Consider the following 24,785-nt stretch of genomic DNA (forward strand, 5'->3'; position numbering starts at 1 on the left):
GTTTTATCTCTATGAGAGCTTTAAGCTCTCACTGTTTTCAATGAATGATGTCTTCCTTTAGACAGAATGTACTCCATTTCCTTCTAGCAATGGTTTCACTAAGGCCATTTTGCCTCAGCTGTGTCAGAAAAAAAGGCAATCAACCAACAATCTTTTATCTAATACCTCCCAATTCCTGCATTTGAAGTACACACCTAAGGCCTTTTTCATCTTCTTAAAAAAAAAAAAAAAGAAAGAAATTAAGCATTGCTATAGCAACACACACAAAAAAACAACCCCAAACACCTAACAGATGATTACAGAACCAGAGACTCAAGGGTGGAGAGGACCCGAATTTATAGAGAGCTTTAAAGTTTGCAAAGTGATTTACATCTGTATCTTATTTGATCCCCACAACAGTCCTGTGAGGTAGGTACTTTACTGTCCTCATTTACAGAGAGTCCTTAGGGGACAATGTAGTAAGTGTATGAGGCAGGATTCCCATTCTTACTGACTCCAAGTCCAGGGCTTTCTTTACTTTATGGTATGCTATTAATTGAGCTTCCTCTCCTGGGCAGGATTCTATTCTGAGATACACCTGATAGATGGTCACCCAGCTTCCTTTTAAACACCTCTAGTAACAGCAAATTCACTACCTCACATTCTGTGATTTCATCTATATAAATTGGCATCTCTGTAACTCCTGTCCTTTGCTCTGCGACCCTCTGGAGCCACACAGAATAAATTTAATCCATCTTCCACTTGATAGTCCTATAAATATTTGAAGACAACTATGATATCTTCCTCCAAGTCTTCTCTTTTTCAGGCTAAACATTCACATTTCCTTCAACAAGTCCTTGTTTGATGGTTTCCAGATTACTCATCGTCCCATATGCATTCTATTTCATGTTAATGTCTCTCTTAAAATGTGTTGCTATTAATTTGTATTTTTATATATACATCGTATACATATACATACATACACACATATAACATAGGAGCTGAAATGGGTTGTGACTAGGAAAGAGTGCAATGGGACTGGTTGCCATGTTGCTATTATATTTTTATATATATACACACATGCATATGTATATGTGTACATGTATACATGTATGTATACATTATATATAATATATATTTATATATAGTATTATACTTTTTGACTTAACTATTGACTGACTAGTTGCTAAAATCCCCAGGTTTTTTGTATATAAATATCTAATTGATGGGGATGGGATTTGCACTGAACCCCTAAAAGGAAAAGACCGTGTCTTTGGCATCTGGACCCCAAAAAGGAGAAGTCCCCAGACTTTCCCACACAGCCTGGATCATCCCAGTAGTCTTTTCAACTTTCCTTTCGTTGTGTCCCACTACCAACTCTACAATCTCTGTTACCTACCACCCAGCCCAGTCCAACTTCGCTTTCTCTGTTGCCTCCAGACCACAGCAGGCTATTAAGGCCACTCCTTAATCCCACCCAGATCTTCCCACAATCTTTTAGTATAAAAGTGTCCCTCTTGCCCCCATTAAATTGCTCAGATTCTTAAAATCTGGCCTTTTTCTACTGGCTACACAACAAACCCTGTCTCTGACTAAAATAAGGCTTGAGTGGTTGAACTCTTTCGAGGCAGACCCGTGCCCCAAATTTCAAGGTTCCCCAAGACCCCTAGATTGCAACATCCTACACTTCTACTGTTGTCCTTCGCTTTCAAAGAGAACCATGACATCAGGAAGGTGATGCCATGACTTACAAGTGAATTGGATTTAAGTTGGGGAGGGCTATGCAAAGTCATCAGCCTCACTCTCTCCTCCAGAGCCCTCTGAGTCCAGTGACAAGATACAGCTCAGGATGACTGGAGATGGCCTCAGATGACCAAAAGACCTTGGCCTTTTTAAGCTGAGGTCTTTCCCAGGTCTCCAGTTTCCCTGAGGCAATGCCCATTCAGTGATTAAGGCTAAAATCTAGAAATGAGGCAAAGAATCATCTCTCTTACCTAGCAAAAAAAAAAAAATCAATCTGGGAGGGGAAGACCCTCAAGGTTTCTGGCCAAAACAGAAACAATTACAATTTACAATCACTCTGAGCTAATCATAACCCAAAGGATGACCAAGTGGGACTTGGCCTGGGACCCATTGTTGACTTATCCAACTTAAGGGCAGGACTTTAAATTTATACCTATTCCATTTCATTATCTTAGTTTTTATTCATCATACAAGTCTGCTGAGATATTTCTGAATCTAGATTGTCATCTAGTGTATCAGATATCCTTCCCAATGGTGTTATCTGAAGATGTGATAAACAATGCCTTCTTTGCCTTTTCTAAAACTTGATAAAAATATTGACAGAACCGAGAACAAGCCATGAAAGACCTTCCTCTGGGTTGATGTCATAGAATCAGAGATTTGGAACTGGAAGATGCCTTAGAGGTCATCCAGTCCAAGTCTTTATTTTGGAAGACATGTAAACTGAGATGCAAAGAAATTAAGTGATTTGCCCAAAGTCACACACAGGCAGAGGTAGGATTCCGGACTCCAATCTCAGCATTCTTACAAACTGTCAATCAGCCAAAAAAAAGAGATATTAAGAAGTGATTATCTATCAGGCAATGTACTAAGCTTCAGGGATACAAAAAAAGGCAAAAACTGCCCCTGCCCAGAAAGAGCTCATTCTAATTGAGAAAATAATATAAATATCTAGTATATACTATATATACACATACACATATAAATACACATGTATATACAGAGACAGAGAAAGAGTGAGAGAGAGAGGAAAGCACTTAGGGGGGAACTTCTTACAGAAGTGGGATTTGAGGGTCTTTTTTTAAAAAATAAGTTTTTATTACATTTTTTCTTTTCATATTGCTAAAATTTCTCCTAGTATTCCTTCCTCTCCATCTTGACAGTTATCCCATATAACAAAGACTATCTTTTTTAAAAGAAAAATTTAAAAATCAGCAAAATTGATGAAATATATGTAATTGTTCCACATCCACTGACCTCCCACCTCTCTTCTCTGGGGCTATGTCTGTTCTTTGTCATTTTTCAACATTTAATTTTGACTGTTTTGTGTTGGTGGTTCTCTCCATTATAAATGTAGTTGTAGTTATTGTGTATATTGTTTTCGTGGCTCTGCTTACTTCACTCTGCATGGTATCATGTAAATCTTTCTATGCTTCTCTACATTCAACATACCTGCGGTTTCTTATAGCACGCTGATATGCCATTACATACAGACTGTTAAGCCACTCCCCAAATCTTAGGGCATTTTGTTCTCAGTTCTATGCTAGCACAAAAAAAAGTGCTGTTATAAATATTTTGGTGCATACAGGGACTCTCTTCTAATCAGTGATCTGCTTGGCATATATGACTAATAATGGAACCTCTGGGTCAAAGGGAATGCATGCTGTTGATGCTGATTTTTTTTTAAACAAGACTGGGTTTGTCCCCATCTCCCCCAGGCTGGAGGTACAGGGGCTTTTTATGGGCCCAATCCTACCACTGTTCAGAATGGGAGCTTTGACCTACTCCATTGCTGACCTGGGCTAATTTGCCCCCCTTCAGGCAAGTGGCCTCCTACTCCCAGAAGCTCCCCCTATTAATACTGGATTTAGTACAGACACCTGATTGTCATAGCTCGCTGAAGCTCAAAACTTCAGAGCTCAAGGGATCTGCCAGCCTTAGCCTCCCTGGGTGCTAGAAGTAAAAGACTGTGCCCCTATGACTGGCTTTTAAACTAAGTCTTAAAGTAAGCCTGGGATTTGAAGAGGAGGAGGTGAGGGAAGAGGACACTCTGGATAGGGTGTATAGTCGATGCAAAGAAATGGAGAATGGACATGGATAGTTTTGTGTGTGGAAGTAGGCCAATATAGCTGGACTGTAGAGCTGGGTGGGGGGGATGGGGGAGAAGCACAAAAAAGAATGTATGGGTGGGTATGAAGGACCCAAGTTGTAATGGCAAATAGGAGCTTTTATATTTGATTCTGGGGTTAATAAGGAGACAATGAAATTTACTAAGATAGTTGATGGGGTCATACTTACTTTAGATAAATTACTTTGGCAGCTGAGTAGCAAATGAATTTGAGTGGGGAAAGACTTGAGGCAAGGAGACCAATTAGCAGGCTGTTACAGTAGTTCATACATATGGTGCTAAGGATCTGAAAGTGGGTGGTGGCTTGTGCGCATAGAAAAGAGGATCTATAGGAGAGATGGCGAGAAGCGAGGTAAAAACAAGATTTGGCGGTGGATTGGCTATGTGGAGTGAGAGGAGTTGAGGATAATACTGAAGGTATGAGCCTTGGTAACTGAGAGGACGGTAGTGTTCGTGACAATGACGAGTAAGTCTGGATGAGCAGAGGAGCGTGAGGAAGAAGGGAAGAGACAATGACCTCTCTTTTGGACATATTGTATTTGAGATACCACCCAATCTTAGATGTTTAGAAGGTAGATGGTGATACAGGACTGGAGTTCAAGAGAGTGTGACATGGGCTAGATATACAGTTCTAGAATTCATCTTCACAGAAATGTTAATTGAACTCACAGGAATTGATGAGACTACTGTACCACATTGCCTCCCATCAATCGATGAATTAATATTCTTTGGGTACAGTTGCTTAACTATGAACTCACCCGACTATCCACTCCATTTTCTTCTATACTCTCCACAAGGATACCAAGAAAGACTACCATGTTGAAATATACTATGTCTTTGGCACTTCTCATATCCCCTTACAAAACCAACACAGAGTCAAACTGAGAGACTGTCCTTTCATGTTGCTATACAACAGTCCTCTGCTTCGGAAAGGAAGTACTACTGAATCCTGACTGTGGTTCTCCCCCCTCTAATTGTCTATAGCATTTGCTGCCATCTTGATAGGATTATATACTGTCTCTTATATTTCTGATAGCTTCATGTCAATGTCCTTTTCTCCTTCCCCAAAGTTTTAAGTTTCTTGAGAGCATGGATTGTATCATTTGCTTCTTTTGTAATCTCCCACGGTGCCTGGCATCTAAGTATTCATATTTATTAAAGAGAATTGTAATTGATAGTCATCTCTGCCACACTGCCCCCCATCCCCCAATCCCAGACTGATTAAAGTATGATGAAGCTTAGTCTAACAGATAATGCCTCAATCCCCTTCCGGCAATTATTCACAGATAAGACAGTACATTCACTATGCATCCTAAAGCATCATCTGCCACAAGAAAGAATGTTAACTTGATAGGAAATATAGTTTCACAACTCCCATTTTTCCTCTCCCCTAGGAGGAATGCATCCCCCAAATCTTGGGGGATGGCACCTTTGCAGCTGGCTATTATTCCTACATTTAAGCAGCGCTCCTGGTCCAGGATGAATTTGAGGCCTTCACAGCAGTTGGTTTACAAAACTGTGGACAGGCTGAGGGGGTCCAAGGCACGTACTGAAACAAGGGTGTGAAATTAAGCACCTCCATGGAGCTAGAGGGTACAACTTCACACTTGGAAGTAACAGGAAAAATAAGAGCTATGTGGTTAACAGTAAAGGCTCCTGAGGCCAAGCACATATGCCTCTGATAGTTCCTATAATAAAACAAAAACATTCACTCAAGATGAAATCCTTCGATTTTTTTTAAACTACATTTAATTTTAATTAAACTAATAAGGGAGACTTTGACAACAGCAATGGCCCTAACTTTTGAGACTGATATCCAGGACAATATTAAAGATAATCATGTCCTCTCTGGTGGACCCTTCAGGCAGAATTGTAGGCTTTATGACAGTTCTGTTCTTAACTAAAATCAAAGTGAAAACTCCATACAGTTTAACAACACATTCTTGCAGTGCATTTTCTTTTAGTCCAGAATCGCTAGCGTGGGAAAGGTAAGGGCCATCTCTAAATAAAAACTAATTTTTTTTTTCACATTAGATTGTAAGCAAAGACTCCCTTTTTAAGTATCTGTATCCCCAGTGCTTAGCACAAGGCCTAGCACATAATAGGCACTTAATATTTACCACTGACTTTTATAGAAACTACCATGAAAATTCTGTATCTTCCCTGAAGTTGTAGGAAAAAATATTAACTGTAGGGTCACATCATACAAGGGTAATGGTGTGTACTATCAGACCTATGTCTTCTCCTTTAGGCAGAGAGATAAGAGCTTAGGTGGGAATGTCCCCCTACAGGAAGTGTTCAGCAAGCTTGGAGGCTGGACTCCATCTCCAGATGCATTTCTGTGATCTCAAGGTCTTCTCTAAATCTCAAGTCTTCCATTACATCCCAAAGCACTAACACTTTGAGATATGACCTAAATAGGACTAAGAAGCCAAATTTAACTTGTCTCAAAACAAACTACACAGTCACTGTAATTTTCAAATAAAATTTATTTTGTTTAAAAAATAAGACATTTTTTGACCTGTGAAATCTAAAGATTCTATAGTTTGAAATTTGCTGTGTGTGCATGCCACCTTTGTTTAGTCCTCATCTGTCACATGGTTTGCCTTCTTTAGGTAGGCTTAAAATTATAGCCTGATTTAAACAGGACTTTCAATAACTCATGTGCAGAAACAGGCCACTGGGCCTGCTCTTGGCCATACAGTCTCAAGTAATCACTACCATCCAGGAGACCTCAGAGTGAGCTATATGCTCACCCCTTGCATATCCTTCAAGGGAAGCTGTTTTTCAGCTCTGGAATATGCTATTTCCTGCTGGGTTAGTAGCAGTCAGCTTCGTTTTCTTCCAGGATTCCTACAGTGGCCAGCATATCCTGCAAGAGGGACTGAGGACTTTTCTCAATGTGGTCACTACTCTTAGCTAGTGTCCCTTGAAGTCCCTCCAAATCTACTGACCTTAGGACTTCTAGTACATCATCAGGCTCTTGGCAATCAACTCTGTCTGCAACCCCACTGGGTTGACCCTGGTCCCTCGCCCTCCACTTCCTTAGAGTTGTTTCCAACCAAGCAGTGTTCTGGGTTCCTAAGGATGTAGTACAAGCTTCCCCGCTCCCCTGCAGGCTGCCATGATGAGCCAGTTTGGCCTTCAGGTACAGGAGAATATCACAGGACTTACGGGCCACTGGCCTGTCGCAGTCACATAAAGCACTAAATATAAACTCAAACAGCTTCACACGGCAGAGCATCTGCAGTGATTCAGTAAGCAGGGTAGACTGAGTCACTGAGGACATTTCCACAGCATAGGGACACTCGGTCCCATGCTGCCCAAGGGTCTGAACAAGAAAAACCAAAGCCAGTTCTAATCCTTGAACTCTAACCTCCCAATCTAAGTCACAACTCACAACCTGGAGCACTTTGGTTACAAATTGCTCCTTATCCTTTGACACATCTGTGTGACCTTCCCTCAGCCACTCAGTGAAAACCTGGATCACAGCCCTCCGAGGGAAGCCTTCTGAGTCAGTGGAGAGGATTTCTAGAAGTTCCAAGAACAGGCTTTTCTAGAGAGAGCAAATACAAGGAATGAGAAGGGCAAATGGGAGACTGAGGCATGGTACTGAATTGGATAGATAATAGAAGTATACTCTATCTTAATGTTAAACCTCCTTTGTGCTGAACCACTCAGCTTGCTTGAAAGCAGTGAAAATAAACTGCTCTTGTGTTAACTCTCACTGCCAGAATGGACTATCTATTGCCAGCTAAGGTGGATAACAAAATAATTATAAACGAATGTCATTCACTTAAGGTGGAGAAGCAAGGTTTCCTTCTGTCTCCTACCTTTTCATCATTTTTGCTCTTGGTGCCAATAGGGTTTGAACACAGGCCTCTGCTGGACAACTGCCCCATGGCAGTCACGGCGCTTGCTCTGACGTAACTCTCTGGATCTCGGAGGAGATCCTCTGCAAGCTCTGGCACCTCCGAAGAGAGGAGAGCTTGTCTGAATCCAGCCTGCCCTGGAGATATATATCCAGCCACAAAAACAAGGCTTAATGGTCCACACAGCCACGTAGTTTCCAATGCAAACACCTTTCTGTCCTATTAACTCCCAGCTGACAGCACCCCCCATTGCCAGAGAGCCATGCTGCTCCACTCTGGATCCAACCACTCAGGGCTGGCCAGAAACCCACTGAGCAGCTGCAGGCTTCCAAACACTGAGCTGGATGAAATCTTGAGTCTAGGGCAGCTGCCACACCCTAGATGGGGGTTTGTTTTGACTGGAGACCAGCCTAGTATGCAATACAGGCTTATCTTGGGCCAAATGCTGGGTAAGGTAGCCCTCCTCAGGCACTGGAAGGTTAAATTTCCCCTCGACACTTACCTCCCCAGTGTTTCGTTAGGTGGGTGAGGAATTCCAGGGCTGAGTCCCTTACCTCCCAGCAAGGGCTACACAGACGCTTCTGCAGTATTGGGAAGAGATCTGTCCAAAAACGAAAGGAAGGACACAAATCAAGAGTCAGGGCTGGAGCTCCTGGCTCCTGAGCCAATGTCCACATCTTTCTCTTTTTACTGCCACTGCATACATCAGTCTCGAGTGTCTCTAGCCAATTACCGCTTAATGCAGAATTCACAGGGGGTGGGACAAGCCTACCAAAGATCAGTCACTCATTAAACCACTCAGTAGCTGTGGTTCCTTCTCAGTTTACTCCAAAAGCGACTGTTTAATTACCTCTAAGGAAATGCTGGGTTTGTGGGCAGAGGTCACTGGAGGTAGAGGTTTTGGACAAACTCAGCAGCCATTTGAGTGTGGCCTGAAATGCCTTCTTCAGAACCTGGAATAGGGCAAAGAATGACTGTAAAAATCAGAGGGGGCCGCTGTTCTTCCAGCCCAATCGCTAGTTAATGTTGCTTCTTTCATATCTGCTACATGATGAGTTCTCAACAATGGCTTTAAGGATAGGTTGGGTTCCCTCTCTAAGGTGGAAGCAGTTGGATCTGAGGTTTTAGAACCAAGGCAAGGCAAAGCCAAAGGCCAACATCTAACTTGATAACAAAAAATAGGGCTACTTTTTGGCACTGGTGGGTGGCACTCATGTTTGCCTTCTCACTGAAATAGTCTAGGTTGACTGAGTTCTGTTTAACTTATTCCCACAAGTCTAGAACTTACAAACTTCACAGTCATCACTTAACTACTCTGGTTTCCCCATTTGTGAAATAAGGGAGTTGGGCTTTAAGATGAACTGTAGGGGTCCCTTCAAGGCCTAACTCCAATGATACATTCCCTCTATCTGATCACTACTGCTTAGTGATCCCAATCCACAAGCACTGGCACGGCAGTCTTGTGCAATCCTGAATGAGCTCTGAAGAAGTGATTTCACTGGAAGCACAGCTTGAAAGACCAGGTCGTACTATGATCTGGAATGAATTTTCATTAGAAGATACTGCTGCCTGCAGCTTTCTTTTCCTTTTCTTCCTCCATTCTGTACTTACTGTAGGACTAGAGTCTGGGCTCTTGAGGTACACCAGAAGGATCTCAACTACTCGTCTTACCAATGCACTGGGGCCTAAAACAGAGAGATGAGTATGAAACACCACAATAATACTTGTTCGTGTTTATGAGTCAGCATTTTGAAGTTTACACAGTATCTTCTACACACTGACTCACAGACTATTAAAGTGAGAAGAAGCCTTCTGTAGCATCTAGTCCAACCTCTTCACTTTATACAGAAGTTACTTAGACAAAGTAAAAAATTTATTAAGTAATGGATCCCCATAATAATAATTCCCAGTCCAGTATTCCTCTACCACACCAATTATCACTTCAAACCAAATCAGCGTCATCAAGAGACTCTGTGTCAGACTGGTAAAGTGTAAGTCTTAAGGATAAAGTCACTGTCCACATAGCAAACTAAACAGAGCCCAATTCCTTAAAAGATTACAAATGCCAGAAAGGAAACCAAAAAAAAAAATGTTTTTAAGGGACTTCCTAGACTCCACTTGGCAGGGAAGAGATAAAAAACCTAAAAAATAGAGTTTGGAATTCATTCACCAAAGATATAGCCTTGTGGAGTTTAATCAACATAGTCATCCTTTCTAAGGAAAGAAAAATCTCACTTACTCGCCCCTTGAGAAAGGGTCCCCAGGAAATCAAGTGCTGACCGTTGAACTCTGAAACAGCCAATCAAGATCCCACAGAGCCTATCTCCAACGCTAGAGACTGGGGTGGCCAGACCGCCACAGAACTGCAATACTGTCACTGCAGCACTGAGCAAAGGGACATGGGGCCAATCCACCAGCAAGTGGCTCTGCAAGACAGAGAAGAAGGACGAAATGATAAGCTTCTAGTACAAATAAAATGATCATCAGGGCTTGAGGGATGTGTTGCATTACAAGCAAGTTCCCTGTGTTCCCATACCAGAGGCTGCAGCTCTTCCAGATGAGCCAGAGTCTGACACAAGAGACCAGCGCATGATGATTTAGAGGAGAGGAGGATATCCGTGATCACAGAATCATTCACAGACTCATCCAGCAAACCTCGAGAGATAGACAAGGACTGTGTCACAAGGCAAAGAAGACTAAAGGAAGAGCAACACTCATGAACAAGGAAAAGTCAATGAAAAAGTCACAAAACTCTCTATGCCTTCCTATACCAGTGATCATCAACCTGGTACTAGACCACATTTCAAGAAGCTCCAAGTATGCTTCAGACATCATCATAGCTTAAGAAACACAGACAGGATGCCAATTATGAATCCATTTAATAGATGAAGCTAACTACTTCACCAGCAAAACAAATCAAATTGTCTAAATGTCACACCAAACCCATAGAAGGTCCGAGAACTAGGACCAAGTGTCCTTACTCATCAGGTCCATGTACTGTTCAAGAATTTTAAAGCAACCGGCTGTATAAGGACCAAAAACCTATCGATTGTTTGAATAATGAGGGCTGCCCATTTTATTAATGCAAACAAGTGGAGTTAATGTCACTTTAACATCAATGACATATGATATCAGTGCCCATGGAAGTATCTTCCCCGCTCCTAAGCTAGGCATTTGGGTCACTTATTAGAAACTCTTGTCTTATTCGATAATATCTTTATTTAAAGACAAATGCTTCAACGATGTATCAGCTGCAAGTGGAGAGGCTGTATATGTTGTAGTCATTACCGGCCCTCATTCTCATTGTTACAGTTACCCAGATAGCTAATATGTTTTGTAATTAAATTTTCCATGTTGCCCTCCTGGGCCCACATAACCTTTTTTCCCAGTTTTGCCTCACCAGGGCAGCATACCTGGGGATCCAGGAGACTGCGAGGCAGCTCGCAGAACACAAGCTAGTGGCTGAAGCAGGATATTAAAAGCCTGAGTCCTTAATGTCTGTGGGCTTTGAAAAAAAAAAGAAAAGAAAAAGAGAGAAAATATATTTCCTTCCTTAACATTAGAATTGCCTCCCAACAACCCATAGAATGATAAAACTGAAAGAACCTCAGTCATCTATTTCTTCCTTCTGCCTCTAGGAAGGTGAACACCTAAACTATCATAAGACAGATGAGTATCTAGTCTATTTTTAAAGTCTTTTGGGGACAGTGAATTCACACCTTCTCTTGGTAGCCTATTCACGTGTTCAGTCATGCTTAAGAGTCAAAAAGTTTTTCCTTAAATTTAATAAAAAAGCTTTTGATGTAATTTAGGTTCATAGTCTTCAAATGGTTCCCAGAAAGAAACAGATCCATGTCCTTATGCTAGCCTTTCATATATGTAAAAATTAAGTTATTCCTTAGCTTTATCATCTCTATGCTAACCACTCAAACTCCTATATTCTCTCCATAGAGGCTTACTTTCCATCCCTTTAGTCATTTCTGGGGCTCTTCTATCATTCCTCTCCAGTCTGAACCTGGCAAAATCAAGGGATAGAATAGGGATAGGGGTTAGATCTGTGACTTTGTTGATATAAGGAATTTCCCAATGAGGAAACTGCCTCTACCAATGCAGGTTAGCACCTTCTCTGCAACTTACGGTCTTAGAGAAATGCCTAAAGCACTAAGTTCAAGGGTCTTGTTCAGGGCTACATAGCTGTTGTATGTCAGAGATGGGATTTGAACAGGTCTTCCTCGATTCAAGGCTAGCTCTCTACCAACCATGTTACTTTGTCTCTGTTAGCAAAATCAAGCTGGAAATAAAGAACAAATTTTCTAAGCCGTTGTGGGAGATGGGACGGTTTGCCATTTTTCCAAACTCTGGCCTTGGCTGGCCAAGCAGGTCATTTCTTTGACTGTATGTTCTTCCTCACACCACCTCCTTGCCTTGATCTTTCTCCCTGCCCACCTAAAGCCATTCCCAAGCCTTTCAGACCCACCTCGAATACCTCTTCCATGAAACATTCTCAGCCCTTACCAACCATGGTGACCTCTCCTACGAACTCCTGTAATACTTATTTTCATTACCATTTACTGGTCAGCATGTGACTGCCGTATAATAACTCAAGTAATAATCTAACAAAATAACAGCCCAATAAAATAATATCTTACATTATTATTTAACATTTTTTGTCCCAATGTCTTATTTTCCCAACTAGCTTCTCAAGGGGAAGACGTGTGTTTTGGACTTCTTGCAGGTAATTAATAAATATCTAACTTAAATATTTGTGATTGATCAAAAGATATAATAACATAAATCAGAATCCATACCAGTCCTTGAGATTCAGAATGCCTAAAGCCAAGGGTCCTGCTTGGGTCGGGCTTAGACGGTTCAGGGCCCGTGTTGACGATATCCACAGATCACATTCCAGATGGCTGAACACAGGTGAACTGCAAAGACAGAGAGCCAAGGAGAGACAGTAACATGCTGCCCTACACAAAAATCCTATGAATGCAGTGATGGCACTCTGTATTTTTACCCCTGTTTACATTAGCAAAACATGCTTATCTTTTTCTTTTCTTTTCTAATTTTTTTTTAATCTATGCCTTTGATTCCTTTTTAATTTAAAAAGATGTTCTCAGGGTGAGCTCTCTCATTCTGTAGCCTGCCACAAAGCATGTCTACAAGGGATTATTCTTTAGTAATGATTCAGCCAGAGTGAAATAATCATACTCTTTATAACTTTACCGTGCCATACTGAGGAAGAGATCCACCAGGGAATGTGCAGCCAAGAGTGGTTCTTTCTCCAGGAGTGATCCCACAAGCGGATTCATCCGCATCCAAAGGACTTCAGTCCACGAGTCATGGCAACGTCCAAACAATGTAGTCAGTACATGCAATGCCTGTGTGATCTGAGGGACTGATCCTGAGCGAAGGGATTCTTCTATGTGTCCTACAATCATTCGAGCACACACTGGCCAGTCACAGTCCTGTGTACTAAGGGGCACAGCTCTCCGGGAATGCATAGTGAATCCCAGAATGTGCACAAGCAGCTGACTAGCCGCTGAAGCAACAAACAGGCTTGGATCTCCTTGTAAGGAGAAGATCACATCAATAGCACCTAGCAGGAACAGAGAAAAGAGAAAGACAATTCCATTACCAAACTACAATTCAAATTTTGTATTTCATATAAATTCAATTCAACAAACATTTTTAAAAAAGATCTACATGGTAGAACTAGAAGAGATAGGTTTAGATAATGAAGAAAAAAAGCATTTATTAAGCACTTACTATGTGTCAAGCACTGTGCTAAGCACTTTTCAAATATCTCATTTGACCTTCACAACAACCCTGGGAGGTAGGTGCTATTATGATCTCCAGTTTACAGTCTTAGAAATTGAGGCAGACTGAGATCACACAGCTAGTATCAGAGATCAAATCGAAACTCAGGTCTTCCTGACTCCTGGTCCAGTGCTCTATCCACTAAGCCACCTAGCTGCCTCCTAATATACAGTCCCTGTCCTCGATGAGTTTACAATCTAAAAATGTGGATGTGACATTACGACAGATAACTATAACTACACTCCAGGTGGAAAAATAAGAGACATGACTGTTGTCTATTACAACTTCAAATATAAGAATATGGGAGTTTCCTCTATCAACAAACACAAATCACCACACATCTATGACTTAGTAGATAATTACAGCAGTGTTGCCTAAGGGACTTGTTCAGGATCACAAAACTGATGTTAGAGATGAGATTTGAACTGACTTTAAGCTCAGCACTGTGCCTCTAGGATACTTTAAATATGATGATTAAAAATGAAGATAAGATAGGCAGAGCCAATATAGTACAGTAGCAGAAGCAATCAAGTGAACGCTTGCTGCAATGAAAACAAACAACTAAAAACACAAGTCTGCCAAACAGATCTAGAAAAAGCAACAGATGTAATCTTGATGGGCTATCCTGAAAAAGTCACAGTGAATCATTTGCCCAGGCCAGGCTGGCATAAGAAGCGACAAAGAGGTCTGCAGACACTGGGGATGGGGTCTGGCTGGGTGTATGACTATGGCATACAGAGTAATCCTGCGCCTAGGGAGAGGCAATGCATTGGGGCAAGAGAGGGTACAGAGCCACACCGAGACACCACTTGCAGAGAGCAAGAACAGGTGCCAACTGGCAGCTTTGTTGTCCTACCCAGTTCTGGTTCACAGATCCAGCGAGGAGGGACTAAGGGACCTCCACCCTAGGTGGTGTTCCCAGTTAGGGAGGTCCTCAGTGAGAACCAAGAAAGGAGCAGGTCAGAAACCAGTAGCATCCAGTATGACTCAGACCTCAGGAGCAAAGCAGGGTATCAGCTCCAGTTTCTAGACCGGTCTGAAGCCTACCCTGCTACCAGAGCAAAAATCCCAGACCAATGGGGAGACTACAATTCTGTTACTCTGAACCAGCAGAGCCATCTACCAGGCTGATAAGGGCTGGGTCCAATAGCAGTCTACTGTTGCTCACATCCAGAGAGGGAACTTGTAGATCTCAGACCAGGAGGGGTAGCAATCAGTTTGTCCTGAATGAGACCATTTCAGCAGCACTGAAGGCCTGCAGTCACCAGCTTGCCTGAGATCTTGGGATAACACAATATTCAATATGGAGAAAATATTAACAGGACAAGACCCAGATCTTTCCTACAGAAGTGAGCAGAGCCCAGCCCTACCATCATATTCAAAGTTAGGATGCAGAGTAGAAGAGTAAGAAAACAAAACAAAAAAAGAATCCCACCATAAACAAATATTATGGTGGGAGGGTCACTAGACATAAATGTAAAAGAGAATGACTTGAAAATGTCTACAAGCAAAGCCTCAAAGAAAAACAGTTCTGTCTTACATTCAACCAGAATTTCTGGAAGAGATGAAAAAATAGTTCTTTAAAAAGTGTTTGAAATATTTTTATAAATGAAATGAGAGTGGCTTGAGGGAAAAAATGAAAAAGAAATAAAAGCTATGAAAGAAAGAATTGGAAAGGGAATTAATAGTATAGCACAAGAGATACAAAACCTTACCCAACCAACAAACTCCCTGAAAATCTGAATGGGCTAAAGAGAAGTCAGTAACTCCATATGACAACAAGAAATATTAAAGCAAAGTCAAAAGAATGAAAAAATAGAAGAAACTGTAAAGTATCTCATAGCAAAAACAACTGATCTGGAAAAACTAATAGAAGAGAAAAAATTTAAGAATCACTGGATTATCTAAATATGAAGACCAAAAAAAAAAAAAAGAGCTTAGACATTCTGTTTCAAGAAAACTTAAAACTGCCCAAATTTCTTAGAATCAGAATGCTAAGGAGAAGTAGAAAGAATCTACTGGTCCTCTTGGAAGAAATCCCAAAATGAAAACTCCCAGGAACAAGATAGTCAAAATCCAGAGCTTCCAGGTCAAAAAAAAAATACTCCAAGAAGCCAGAAAAAGAATTCAAGTACCAAGAAGCCACAGTAAAGATCACTCATGATTTAGTAACCACTGCTATAATGGAGAGGAGAACTTGGAATAAATATTCTAAAAGACAAAGGACTTAGGCTTACAGTCAAGAATAATTTACGTGGAAAAACTGAATATAATGGGGGGGGAATGAACCTTTAATGAAATAGAAGACTTCTACACATTCCTGTTGAAAAGACCAAAGCTGCATGAAAACCCTGAAGTTCAAACACAGAAGTGGAAAGTTACATAAAAAAAATGAAACAGGAATGACTACTCACAGGGATTAAACAAGGATAGATTGCTTACTTTTAAGTATGAGATGATACTCGTGTCCCCTTCTCAACCATAAAATCACCTGGGGTCAGAGAAGGAGTCTAATTTGACAAGGCCTATGAGTGATTCTGCGATGTCTTGATGATCTTAAGAGAAAATGGAAAGAAGAGGAAAAGAAATACACTAGGGGGAAAGGAAGGGAAAATTATTTCACACAATTGGAGTGCCCAAGTAGATACCTATACAAACAACAAGGGTGGCAAGGAGGACAAGCATGCTCCTTCAACTTCACTCTCATCTGCACTCCCTCCTCAAAGAACACACACACACATACACACACACACACACACACACACACACACACACACACACACGGACACATAAATGCATTTCACCTAAAAGGGAAATGGGAGGGGAAGGAGGAAAGGGGGAAGGAGGTATTAGAAGGAGGATAGATTAATGGATTAGTCCTAAGCAAAACAAACTCTAGGGATGTACAAAAATATTTACAATTCTTTTTGAGGTGGCAAAGAATGGAAATCTGAGAGGGTACCCATAAATTTGGGAATGGCTAGTTGTGATGTATACATACATACATACATACATACACACACATATATACACATACACACATATATTTTATATAGATCTCTCTCTCTCTCTCTCTCTCTCTCTCTCTCTCTCTCTCTCTCTATATATATATATATATATATATATATATATATATATATATATATGTGTGTGCATATGCAGGGGATGGTTTCAGAGAAACCCATGAAGACTTATATGAACTGATGCAGTGTGAATAAGACTAGTAAAAACAACTAATACAAAGATAATAAAGTAAAAACAACTTTGAAAGAATTAGGAACTCTGATCACCACTGTGACCAACCACAATTGCAGAGGACTAATGATGAAGCTTGGTACCCACCTCCTGACAGAGATGAAGGACTCAAGAGTATAGAATAAGACATATTTTTTGGACATGGCCAATACAGAAATGTATTTTGCTTGACTACATATATTTGTTAATAGGTTTTTTTTTTCCTTCTTGTTCTCAACTGGGACGGTCAGGAGCGTGAGAAGGCAAATTTTAGCTGATTGAAAAAAAACCACACATAATAAATTTTCTAAATGGAAGGGTGAGAGTTCAAACAGCAGAAGGAATGATGAGAATTTACAAAATTGAAAAAAACCCAACAACTGAAACCTACCATTTGTTTATATAAATCCTGCAGTAAGAAGAGGGGGGAAAAACAAAAACCCTATAAGATTAAGGTACAAATCCAACACTTCACACCTTGGAGTTCAAAACCTATAGTGTTTAGACTCTTGAAATGTTAAGAGCTGAAAGGGACCTTAGTGATCCTCCAACCCAACTCATTTATAATTAATTAGCAAACTCTCATTTTGGTTTAGGCTGTCAGCTATAGGTGTGGCTGAAAAGACTCTAGATTTAGACCCAAGCAACTTGGGCTTAAATTCTGATTCTGATACCGTATGGTCTTGGACAAATTCCTTCACTTATCCAAGCTTTGCTTGCCTCAAATAAAAAATCCTGTAATATCAAACTTATTGGGCCACTGAGATGTTCAAAGATACAACAGATATCTTGAGCCTTAAAATATATGTCAACTGTGATTATCTTTCTGAATATCAGTACTTCAATGGACCATAGGACTTCACCAATGTAGGTATTCCTTTCAGTAGGTGGAGATTAGCATCTATCTAGTCTCTTAGATGATAATTTGTTATGCTATTTCTTGCAATAAGGCACTAATGATACATTCTACAGCCTATTTATGTCTCCATTGCTGTATGAGTGATGTAAAATTTTGATACTTTTAGAGATCGTGTTCTATGGCATGATGACATAGAATCAACAGAAGAACAGTGTTGTTAAAAAGATGAGTGGGGTTTTTTTTGGTTGTTATTTGTTTTCAGGGAAAAGTTTCAGTTCACTGAAAAGTACTACACAATTTCTCAAATGTAATCCCTGTCTCCTCTCTTTTTCCTATTCAATTCTGGGTCCAGTTCACTGTACATCTGCAGTGTCTGTGCAAGATGTGACTGACAGCTCAATGGACTGTCCAACTATCAGTCTATCATCATGTAGAAAGGAGGCATTCTTCACCCACTTGATTTTTCCAAACTTGAGTAGATATGAATCTCATCTAGGAGACCCTCTAGTATTCTGGGGCAGCACGTAATCTGCATGATGGTACCCACAAATATGAGACATATTTAGGGAGCTTCACTTCCTTTTGGTCACCATGGTGGTAGCAAACACCTTTGGTGAGTATAGCTTTGTACTTTGCCTGATATCAGAGTAATGTTAAAGTTACTGGAATCCCTACATCTACCTAGGAATACTGTTGAATCTTTTAGAAAAGTTTTCTTTTTTACGAATATTTTTTGTTATAAAAACAAAAATCACCTTCATTTCTAAAAATATTACTCTCCCTCTCCTCTACCTACTGAGCCATCCTTTGTTTTTAAAAATGAAAAATAAAGCAGTTTGGTAAAACTAATCAATATATCAATCAAATCTGACAGTATACACAATGTTCTATACCTGTAGTGCCCTATATTTCAGTACAGAAGGGAGATGTATTTTGTCATCTGTTCTTCAGAGCCAATCTTTGTTATTACAGGCATACATTGTCTGTGTGCATATGTGCGTGCGTGCAAATGCATTTTCCTCTCACACTTTTGTAGTCACTGCACATACTGTTTTCTAGTTCTGCTTACATAGCTCTGCATCACTGAGTAGAAGTCTTCTCATACTTCTCTGTATTCTTCATATTCATTATTTTTACATGGCAATAATATTCCATTATATTCTTATACCATAATTTGTTTAGCCTCTCTGCAATTAATGGGCATCTACTTGTTTCTAAGTTATTTGTTGCCAAAAAAGTGTTAATATTAATATTTTGAAGTATATAGAACCTTTCATTCTGTCTTTGACCTCCCTGGAGTATATGCCTAGGAGTGGGATATCTGAGTCGAAACTGAGAATATTTTAGTCACTTTTTTATCATAGTTTCAAACCTGCTTGAACTGAACATACATATATGGGAGACAGACCTTGGTAGAGGGCAACACCTTTTAAGACTATATTTTACTCTCCCATATCAAATGCTTTCATGTAATTACAAAATACAAACAGTCAATTCTTACACTGAATTGTCTAACTATAAAAATATTCTTTGCTACGTGATATCACTTGCAAAAGCCTGGCTGTCCCAACCTCACATTTCATCAAAGATATCCCTTAGTAAATACATAGATCACTAAAAGATTTTGTAAAGAAAAGAAAGTAAGCACATCGTTCAGTAGTTATTGACACCCTGTTGTCTTAGGAATAGTTTTGCCCAGGCCTTAGGCTTTGGGGTACTTACCACAGTGTTAATGAGTGCCTGTGTAGTGTTAGTCACAGAGATCCTGAACAGGAGAGGCTAAATGCCTTTTAGGTGAATTCTATGAACTGGTATCAAGAAGGCAGAGCAGCTCTTTGGATTTGTTGAACTGTTTTATTTCCAAATAAGCTGGCTTTTTAATTGATCTGGATGAGTTTCTATAGGCAGGTATTTGGAAGGCTCCACCTATATAATGTTGCTGAACGTACTTAGTAAAAGGGATCTTTAAAATACCTGTCTTTTGATTCAGTCTCTTAGGATTATAAACTTGTATCCGGGGACAAAGTATACCTGGCCAAAGATAAATGTCAATTGCTCTCATGTAATACGGAAGTTAATACAATTTGTGATTTTTTTTAAACTTGCCTTTCCTCAAACAATTTTTCTCAAACTTACCTTTTAAAAATTTTTTTTTAAAAAAACTTGCCTTTTCTCAAATAAAAATAAAAAATAAATTCACCCCTCTTCACTTTTACCTCCTGGCTTCCTTCAAAAGTCTCAGCTAAAAATCCCACCTTCTGCAAGAAGCCTTTTATAATATCCTCTAATACTAGTGCTTTCCTCTGAGGTTATCTCAAATATTTCATACATGCACATATGTATAGGTGCATACATAACACACACATACAGTTGCATATTGTATATCACATATGTAATAAACTATAGAGTTTGTACAGTTATTTGCATGTTGTTTCCCCCATTAGATTGTGAGACCATGGAGGATAAAGACTGTTTTCACCTTTCTTTGAATTCCCAGCACTTACCACCGTGCCTGGCAAAAGTATGCATGTAAAAAATGTTTGTTGATTCCTCAAAACTGTGTCATATCCAACATGGACCTCTTCAGTGTATACATGGTCTGGTCCTGCTGTTCTCCCCTCTTCCAAACTTCTCTGCTACTTTGAGGGTACCCCCATCCTCCCAGTTACCTAGATATGCAACCTAGGTGCCATCTTCTGATTCCTCACTCTTTCTCACCTTCCACATCTCATAGACATCTCCTCTCATCATCTCATACTTGGACCACTGTAACAGCCTTCTGGTTAGTCTCCCTGACAAGCCTCTCCTCAATCCAGTTCATCCTCTACCCGGCTGTCAAAATGATCTTTCTGCCTGGGCCGCCAGTGGCCTCACAGGCCGTGCCGGCTTCTCCCATGAGTGGAGCTGTGGAGTCTGTGGGGCCGGGACCGTGGGGTAGACAGGGCTGCAGGGCCTGGGCCGGAACTGGGATTAGGAGTTGCACATGTCGCTTCTGTGGCTGGAGACAGCGGGGGTTGTGCGAGCACATGGGTTTGTAAGATAGCTACAGACTTTCCTGAGTCCACTGACCCTGGCTGCAAAGGAGATCTGAAGAGCAATACCAAGCTAGACACAGATTATCCACTTCAGGTCCTTTACTGTGGAGTCTGTTCATTACCAACAGAGTACTGTGAATATATGCCTGATGTTGGTAAATGTAGACAGTGGTTGGAAAAGAATCTTCCAAATGAGTTTGCAAAACTCACTATAGAAAATTCACCTAAACAAGAACCTGGCATTGGGGAAGGCCCTGGAACAGCAGGAGGAGAGGGGGAGAAGAAAAAGCAAAAAAAGAGGTGGAAGAGGTCAGATAAAACAAAAAAAGACAGTTCCACAAAAGGTTATGATAGCCAAAATTCCTAGAGCAAAGAAGAAATATGTGACAAGAGTGTGTGGCCTTGCAACTTTTGATGCTGACCTTAAAGAAGCACCAAGATTTTTTGCTCAGAAATTCTCCTGTGGCACCTTAGTCACAGGGGAGGATGAAATCATCCTTCAGGGAGACTTTACAGATGACATTATTGATGTAATTCAGGAGAAGTGGCCAGAGGTAGATGATGATAGCATCAAGGATGTTAGAGAAGTAAAGAAGTGATTTTTAAAAATTTGTCTGTATTTAATGACCTGAAGTTATAGCTGATGTAGCCAAAGGGAGGGAGGCCTTTAAAAATATATATATTTATCCTATAGTAAGACTGTAGACTACCCCTTATCCTTGGCATTTCACTGTTCTGTACAAGGCTGCTTGTGGTTTTTTGTTTGTTTTATTTTTTAAACTGCCAAAGTCCAATAAACTAGGGAAATCCATCATGCTTATAGATGAAATAGAGATTTAGTTAAATAAAAAATTTTCGTCATGTGGTACTATTTTTTTTTCTCAGCACACTCTGGACTTTTTGTGGGGAGCATTTTAATTTACCTGTTGCTATTTTAATTCACTGTACAATTTTTAAAAAGAATTTGGATGTCTTATTACCAAAGCCAGGCTCTTTGCTTCTCCCTTAAGTCTCCAGTGTGTTAGCCTTCCATTGGGTGGAAGGTAGCTTGTAGATTTGTTGTGGACTTTACTATTTGATTATCAACAGAAATCCATTTCATACATTTATTAAAATGCTCATTTTTTTTCCTTTTTTTTCTTTAAAAAATGCTCATTTTGACTACTGGGCCATTGAAGTTGAAAACTCTTCCAAATGTCTACAAATAAAGTAAGAATTCGATTGTCACAAAACTCTAATAAATGTTTATACTTAGATCGAAAATATCAGTCTGAAAAGAGCATTTGCAATATCTGTTTTTTTCTAATAGGAAACCACAAATTTATACTGTTTTTATAAAGGCCCTAAGCCAGGCATTGCAACTGGAAAAAAAAATGTTATCTTTTAGGTTGCTATTAAATTTAGCACCCATGAAAAAAATGCTGATTGTATTTTTTTTTCCCATGCAAATTGAAATCCTGAGTGTACTGGCCTTTTTATAATTAAGATCTTGAAAGTAATATATAGTAAGAATGTAAATTAAGAAAATAGACTTCTATTAAGTATGCATTTCATTAAACAGATACCCAACTAACTGTTTTAAGAAGCAAACATTCAGGAAACCCATTTAGCATGTGTGGTGTATGTGTTCTATTGGTGAACAATGGCTGGGTATCGCTGTGTCAACTTGTAAACTTGGTGTCAAGATACTCAGTGTTGAGGATCTGCGCAGATGCATTTGCAGTTCTTGTTTGGCCAGCAATGGATGTCACCCCAGGAAAATGTAGGATTAAAATGATCCTTGCCTATGCTATTTGTGTACTTTTTTGCGTTTGTGACACTAAAAAAAAATGATCTTACTAAAGTACAGGTCTGACCATGTCACCCGCCTATAAACAATAAACTCCAGTGGTTCTTTATTGCCTTTTTGGCTTTTAAAGGCCTTTGTAACCTGCCCTCCTCCTATAATTCATCTTCTTATCCCTTACTCTGCCCTCCATCCCACCTGCCACATTCTGCAATCCAGGGACACTGGCTTCTTTGCTGGTCTTCACACAAGACACTCTGTCTCCTGAATCTGTGCATTTTCTCTGGCTGACCCACATGCCTGGAATTCTCTCCCTCCTCATCTCTGCCTCCTGGCTTCCCTTTCAAGCCTCAATTAAAATCCAACCTTCTGCAAGTTGCTTTCCTTGATCCCCTTTAATGCTAGTACCTTCCCTCTGAACTTTATGTCCAATTTACCCTGTTTAAGTTTGTTTGTACATATTTGTTTACATGTTGTTTCCTCCATCTAGTCCATAAGTTCCTTGAGAGACCAGTGTCTGTTTCTACCTTACCTTGTATCTCCAATGCTTAGGCTTGAAAGTGCTTAATAGAGGCTGGCTGACCTCCCTTTTCTACTTATGCATGTGACACATTAGGGATTAAGGTGTTAAAATCAAAATGTGGTGGCTCCACTATCACTGATGAAGAAAACAGGTGTTACAGAACTGGTGATACCTTTTTTTGCTTCACTCTCTGTCAGATGTGCTCCTTTCAGTTTCTTTTTGAAATACTCAGGGTAATCTGGCTGAACTGAATCCCACGCCAAATCTTCTGCAAACTCATTTTTTGCCTCTACTATTTCCTACTGTTCTATGAGGCAACATTGCCCATGATCTTCTACTTGCCCCCTCCAAGAGATCTTACAAGTGAACTTATTCTCTAAAACTACATTGGGCTCGGCTGCTACATCTCACTGCTTGAAAAGAGGACAAAGCATTTGCTAACTGGGATGATTTCTTTCCTTTTTTGGTCTACTTGGGGTAGTAACTGCTTTACATCACTTGAATTTCTGTAGGAAATGGTGATACCCTGTGTTATGTCTGATCCTTTATTTATTTTCCATTTTTTTAAACATATAATAACTCGTCAAAATAGGTCAGGATGGAACTGTTTTATTTACACAGTATATCTTCTCGTCTTTATCCTTTCTTCAAATTCGGTGTAGACTTTAATCCTTGATCTAACAGCCTGATATGTATACAAATCAGGTGATTGTATACAATCAGGTAATTCAAAAATGTCTGTCTCATCAGTAACAGTTGTTTCCTATCTGTTAAGATAAAGTCATTTCACTTTTCTGTTAATTCTGATTCTCTTCTTTAAGAGAGGAAGAAAAACAAAGCCAAAAGTAGTAGGACTCTAGGAAGGCCTAGAAGATGACACAGAAAAAGCATTTTCTTTGCTTATTCATACTTTCAGTTCTGTCTTGTCAAAGGCTAGGGATGTACGACAAGATTTTTCATGTTTCTTTGACGGTTATTAAGTTCATAAGAAAAATATATTATTTCCATTGATAGTTAAGTTCTTAATTTTAAAAATGTTTTCAAGTATTTATATGTAGGGACAACCTTCTGTGTGGCCTACAAGTCTTTGGCCTCTCCTGTATCAATCCTCCACGCCCATTTTTGCACTGAAGTCACCAAATATTAAAGTAAATAAAGTTCATATATGAAAATCTCTGTAGAATACTGCATCTTCTGCAGTGTATGTCAGCAGATAAGATTCAGTTCTGTTGCCGATGATCTTTTTGCTGATGTTCACTCAGGCAAGATGACGAAGCATCCCAGAAAATGGGATATCTTCACTGTCTTTGGATAAACAATGCACCCAATTCCAAGGAGAACCTATAAAGCCATCCTTCTGTAAAGTCTTTAGGCTTATTTGTAATAATAATGTCAATAGTGATATAATTCAGTTTCTCCACTCTTGTTAGACAAAGATTAGAGGGCCAACAGTTAGATTAATGTTTACAGACATTCTAAAACCTACATGATTCTTAGTACCATCTGCTCCCCCCTTCCCCTTCAACCACTGCCACAGTCACTGCAGAAGCATAAGTGTGCGGGAGTGAGGGCCACTAGGGATTTTTCTTGGTTTCGTAGATAGCTGTAGCCAAAGAATTCATCAGTAAGTGACCAGCCTCCTGGAGATGAAACTCTCTGCACTTAGCTGGACCTCTAGTAAAACAGACACAGTTGGGCACTGGGTCCTTACTATAGACATCACTGGCATAGCCTTCAAGAATGTGGAATAATTTCCACACAACAGGGAAATATGAACAGGACTTTTGTGGAGGGTCATTCTTTTCA

The 24,785-nt window shown here is 40.0% G+C and overlaps 1 protein-coding gene and 1 pseudogene across 1 annotated transcript in view; one reads left to right on the forward strand and one right to left on the reverse strand.

The window, feature by feature from the left end:
* Window positions 1-6,320: 6,320 nt before the first annotated feature.
* BRAT1 (BRCA1 associated ATM activator 1) overlaps window positions 6,321-24,785 on the reverse strand; it is a 28,704-nt gene continuing 10,239 nt past the window's right edge. The window contains exons 5-14 of the mRNA XM_036741292.1: window positions 12,949-13,321; window positions 12,531-12,650; window positions 11,136-11,227; window positions 10,259-10,377; window positions 9,962-10,148; window positions 9,334-9,407; window positions 8,573-8,675; window positions 8,225-8,323; window positions 7,684-7,859; window positions 6,321-7,406 (exon numbers count right to left, since the gene is read on the reverse strand). Coding sequence (XP_036597187.1) covers window positions 6,669-7,406; window positions 7,684-7,859; window positions 8,225-8,323; window positions 8,573-8,675; window positions 9,334-9,407; window positions 9,962-10,148; window positions 10,259-10,377; window positions 11,136-11,227; window positions 12,531-12,650; window positions 12,949-13,321 — 2,081 coding nt within the window. The 3' untranslated portion in view covers window positions 6,321-6,668. The remainder of the gene's footprint in view (window positions 7,407-7,683; window positions 7,860-8,224; window positions 8,324-8,572; window positions 8,676-9,333; window positions 9,408-9,961; window positions 10,149-10,258; window positions 10,378-11,135; window positions 11,228-12,530; window positions 12,651-12,948; window positions 13,322-24,785) is intronic.
* Window positions 18,227-21,269, forward strand: LOC118858963 (annotated as a pseudogene).

This window comes from Trichosurus vulpecula, chromosome 1 (genome assembly GCF_011100635.1).
Source record: "Trichosurus vulpecula isolate mTriVul1 chromosome 1, mTriVul1.pri, whole genome shotgun sequence".
NCBI classification, from domain to species: domain Eukaryota; kingdom Metazoa; phylum Chordata; class Mammalia; order Diprotodontia; family Phalangeridae; genus Trichosurus; species Trichosurus vulpecula.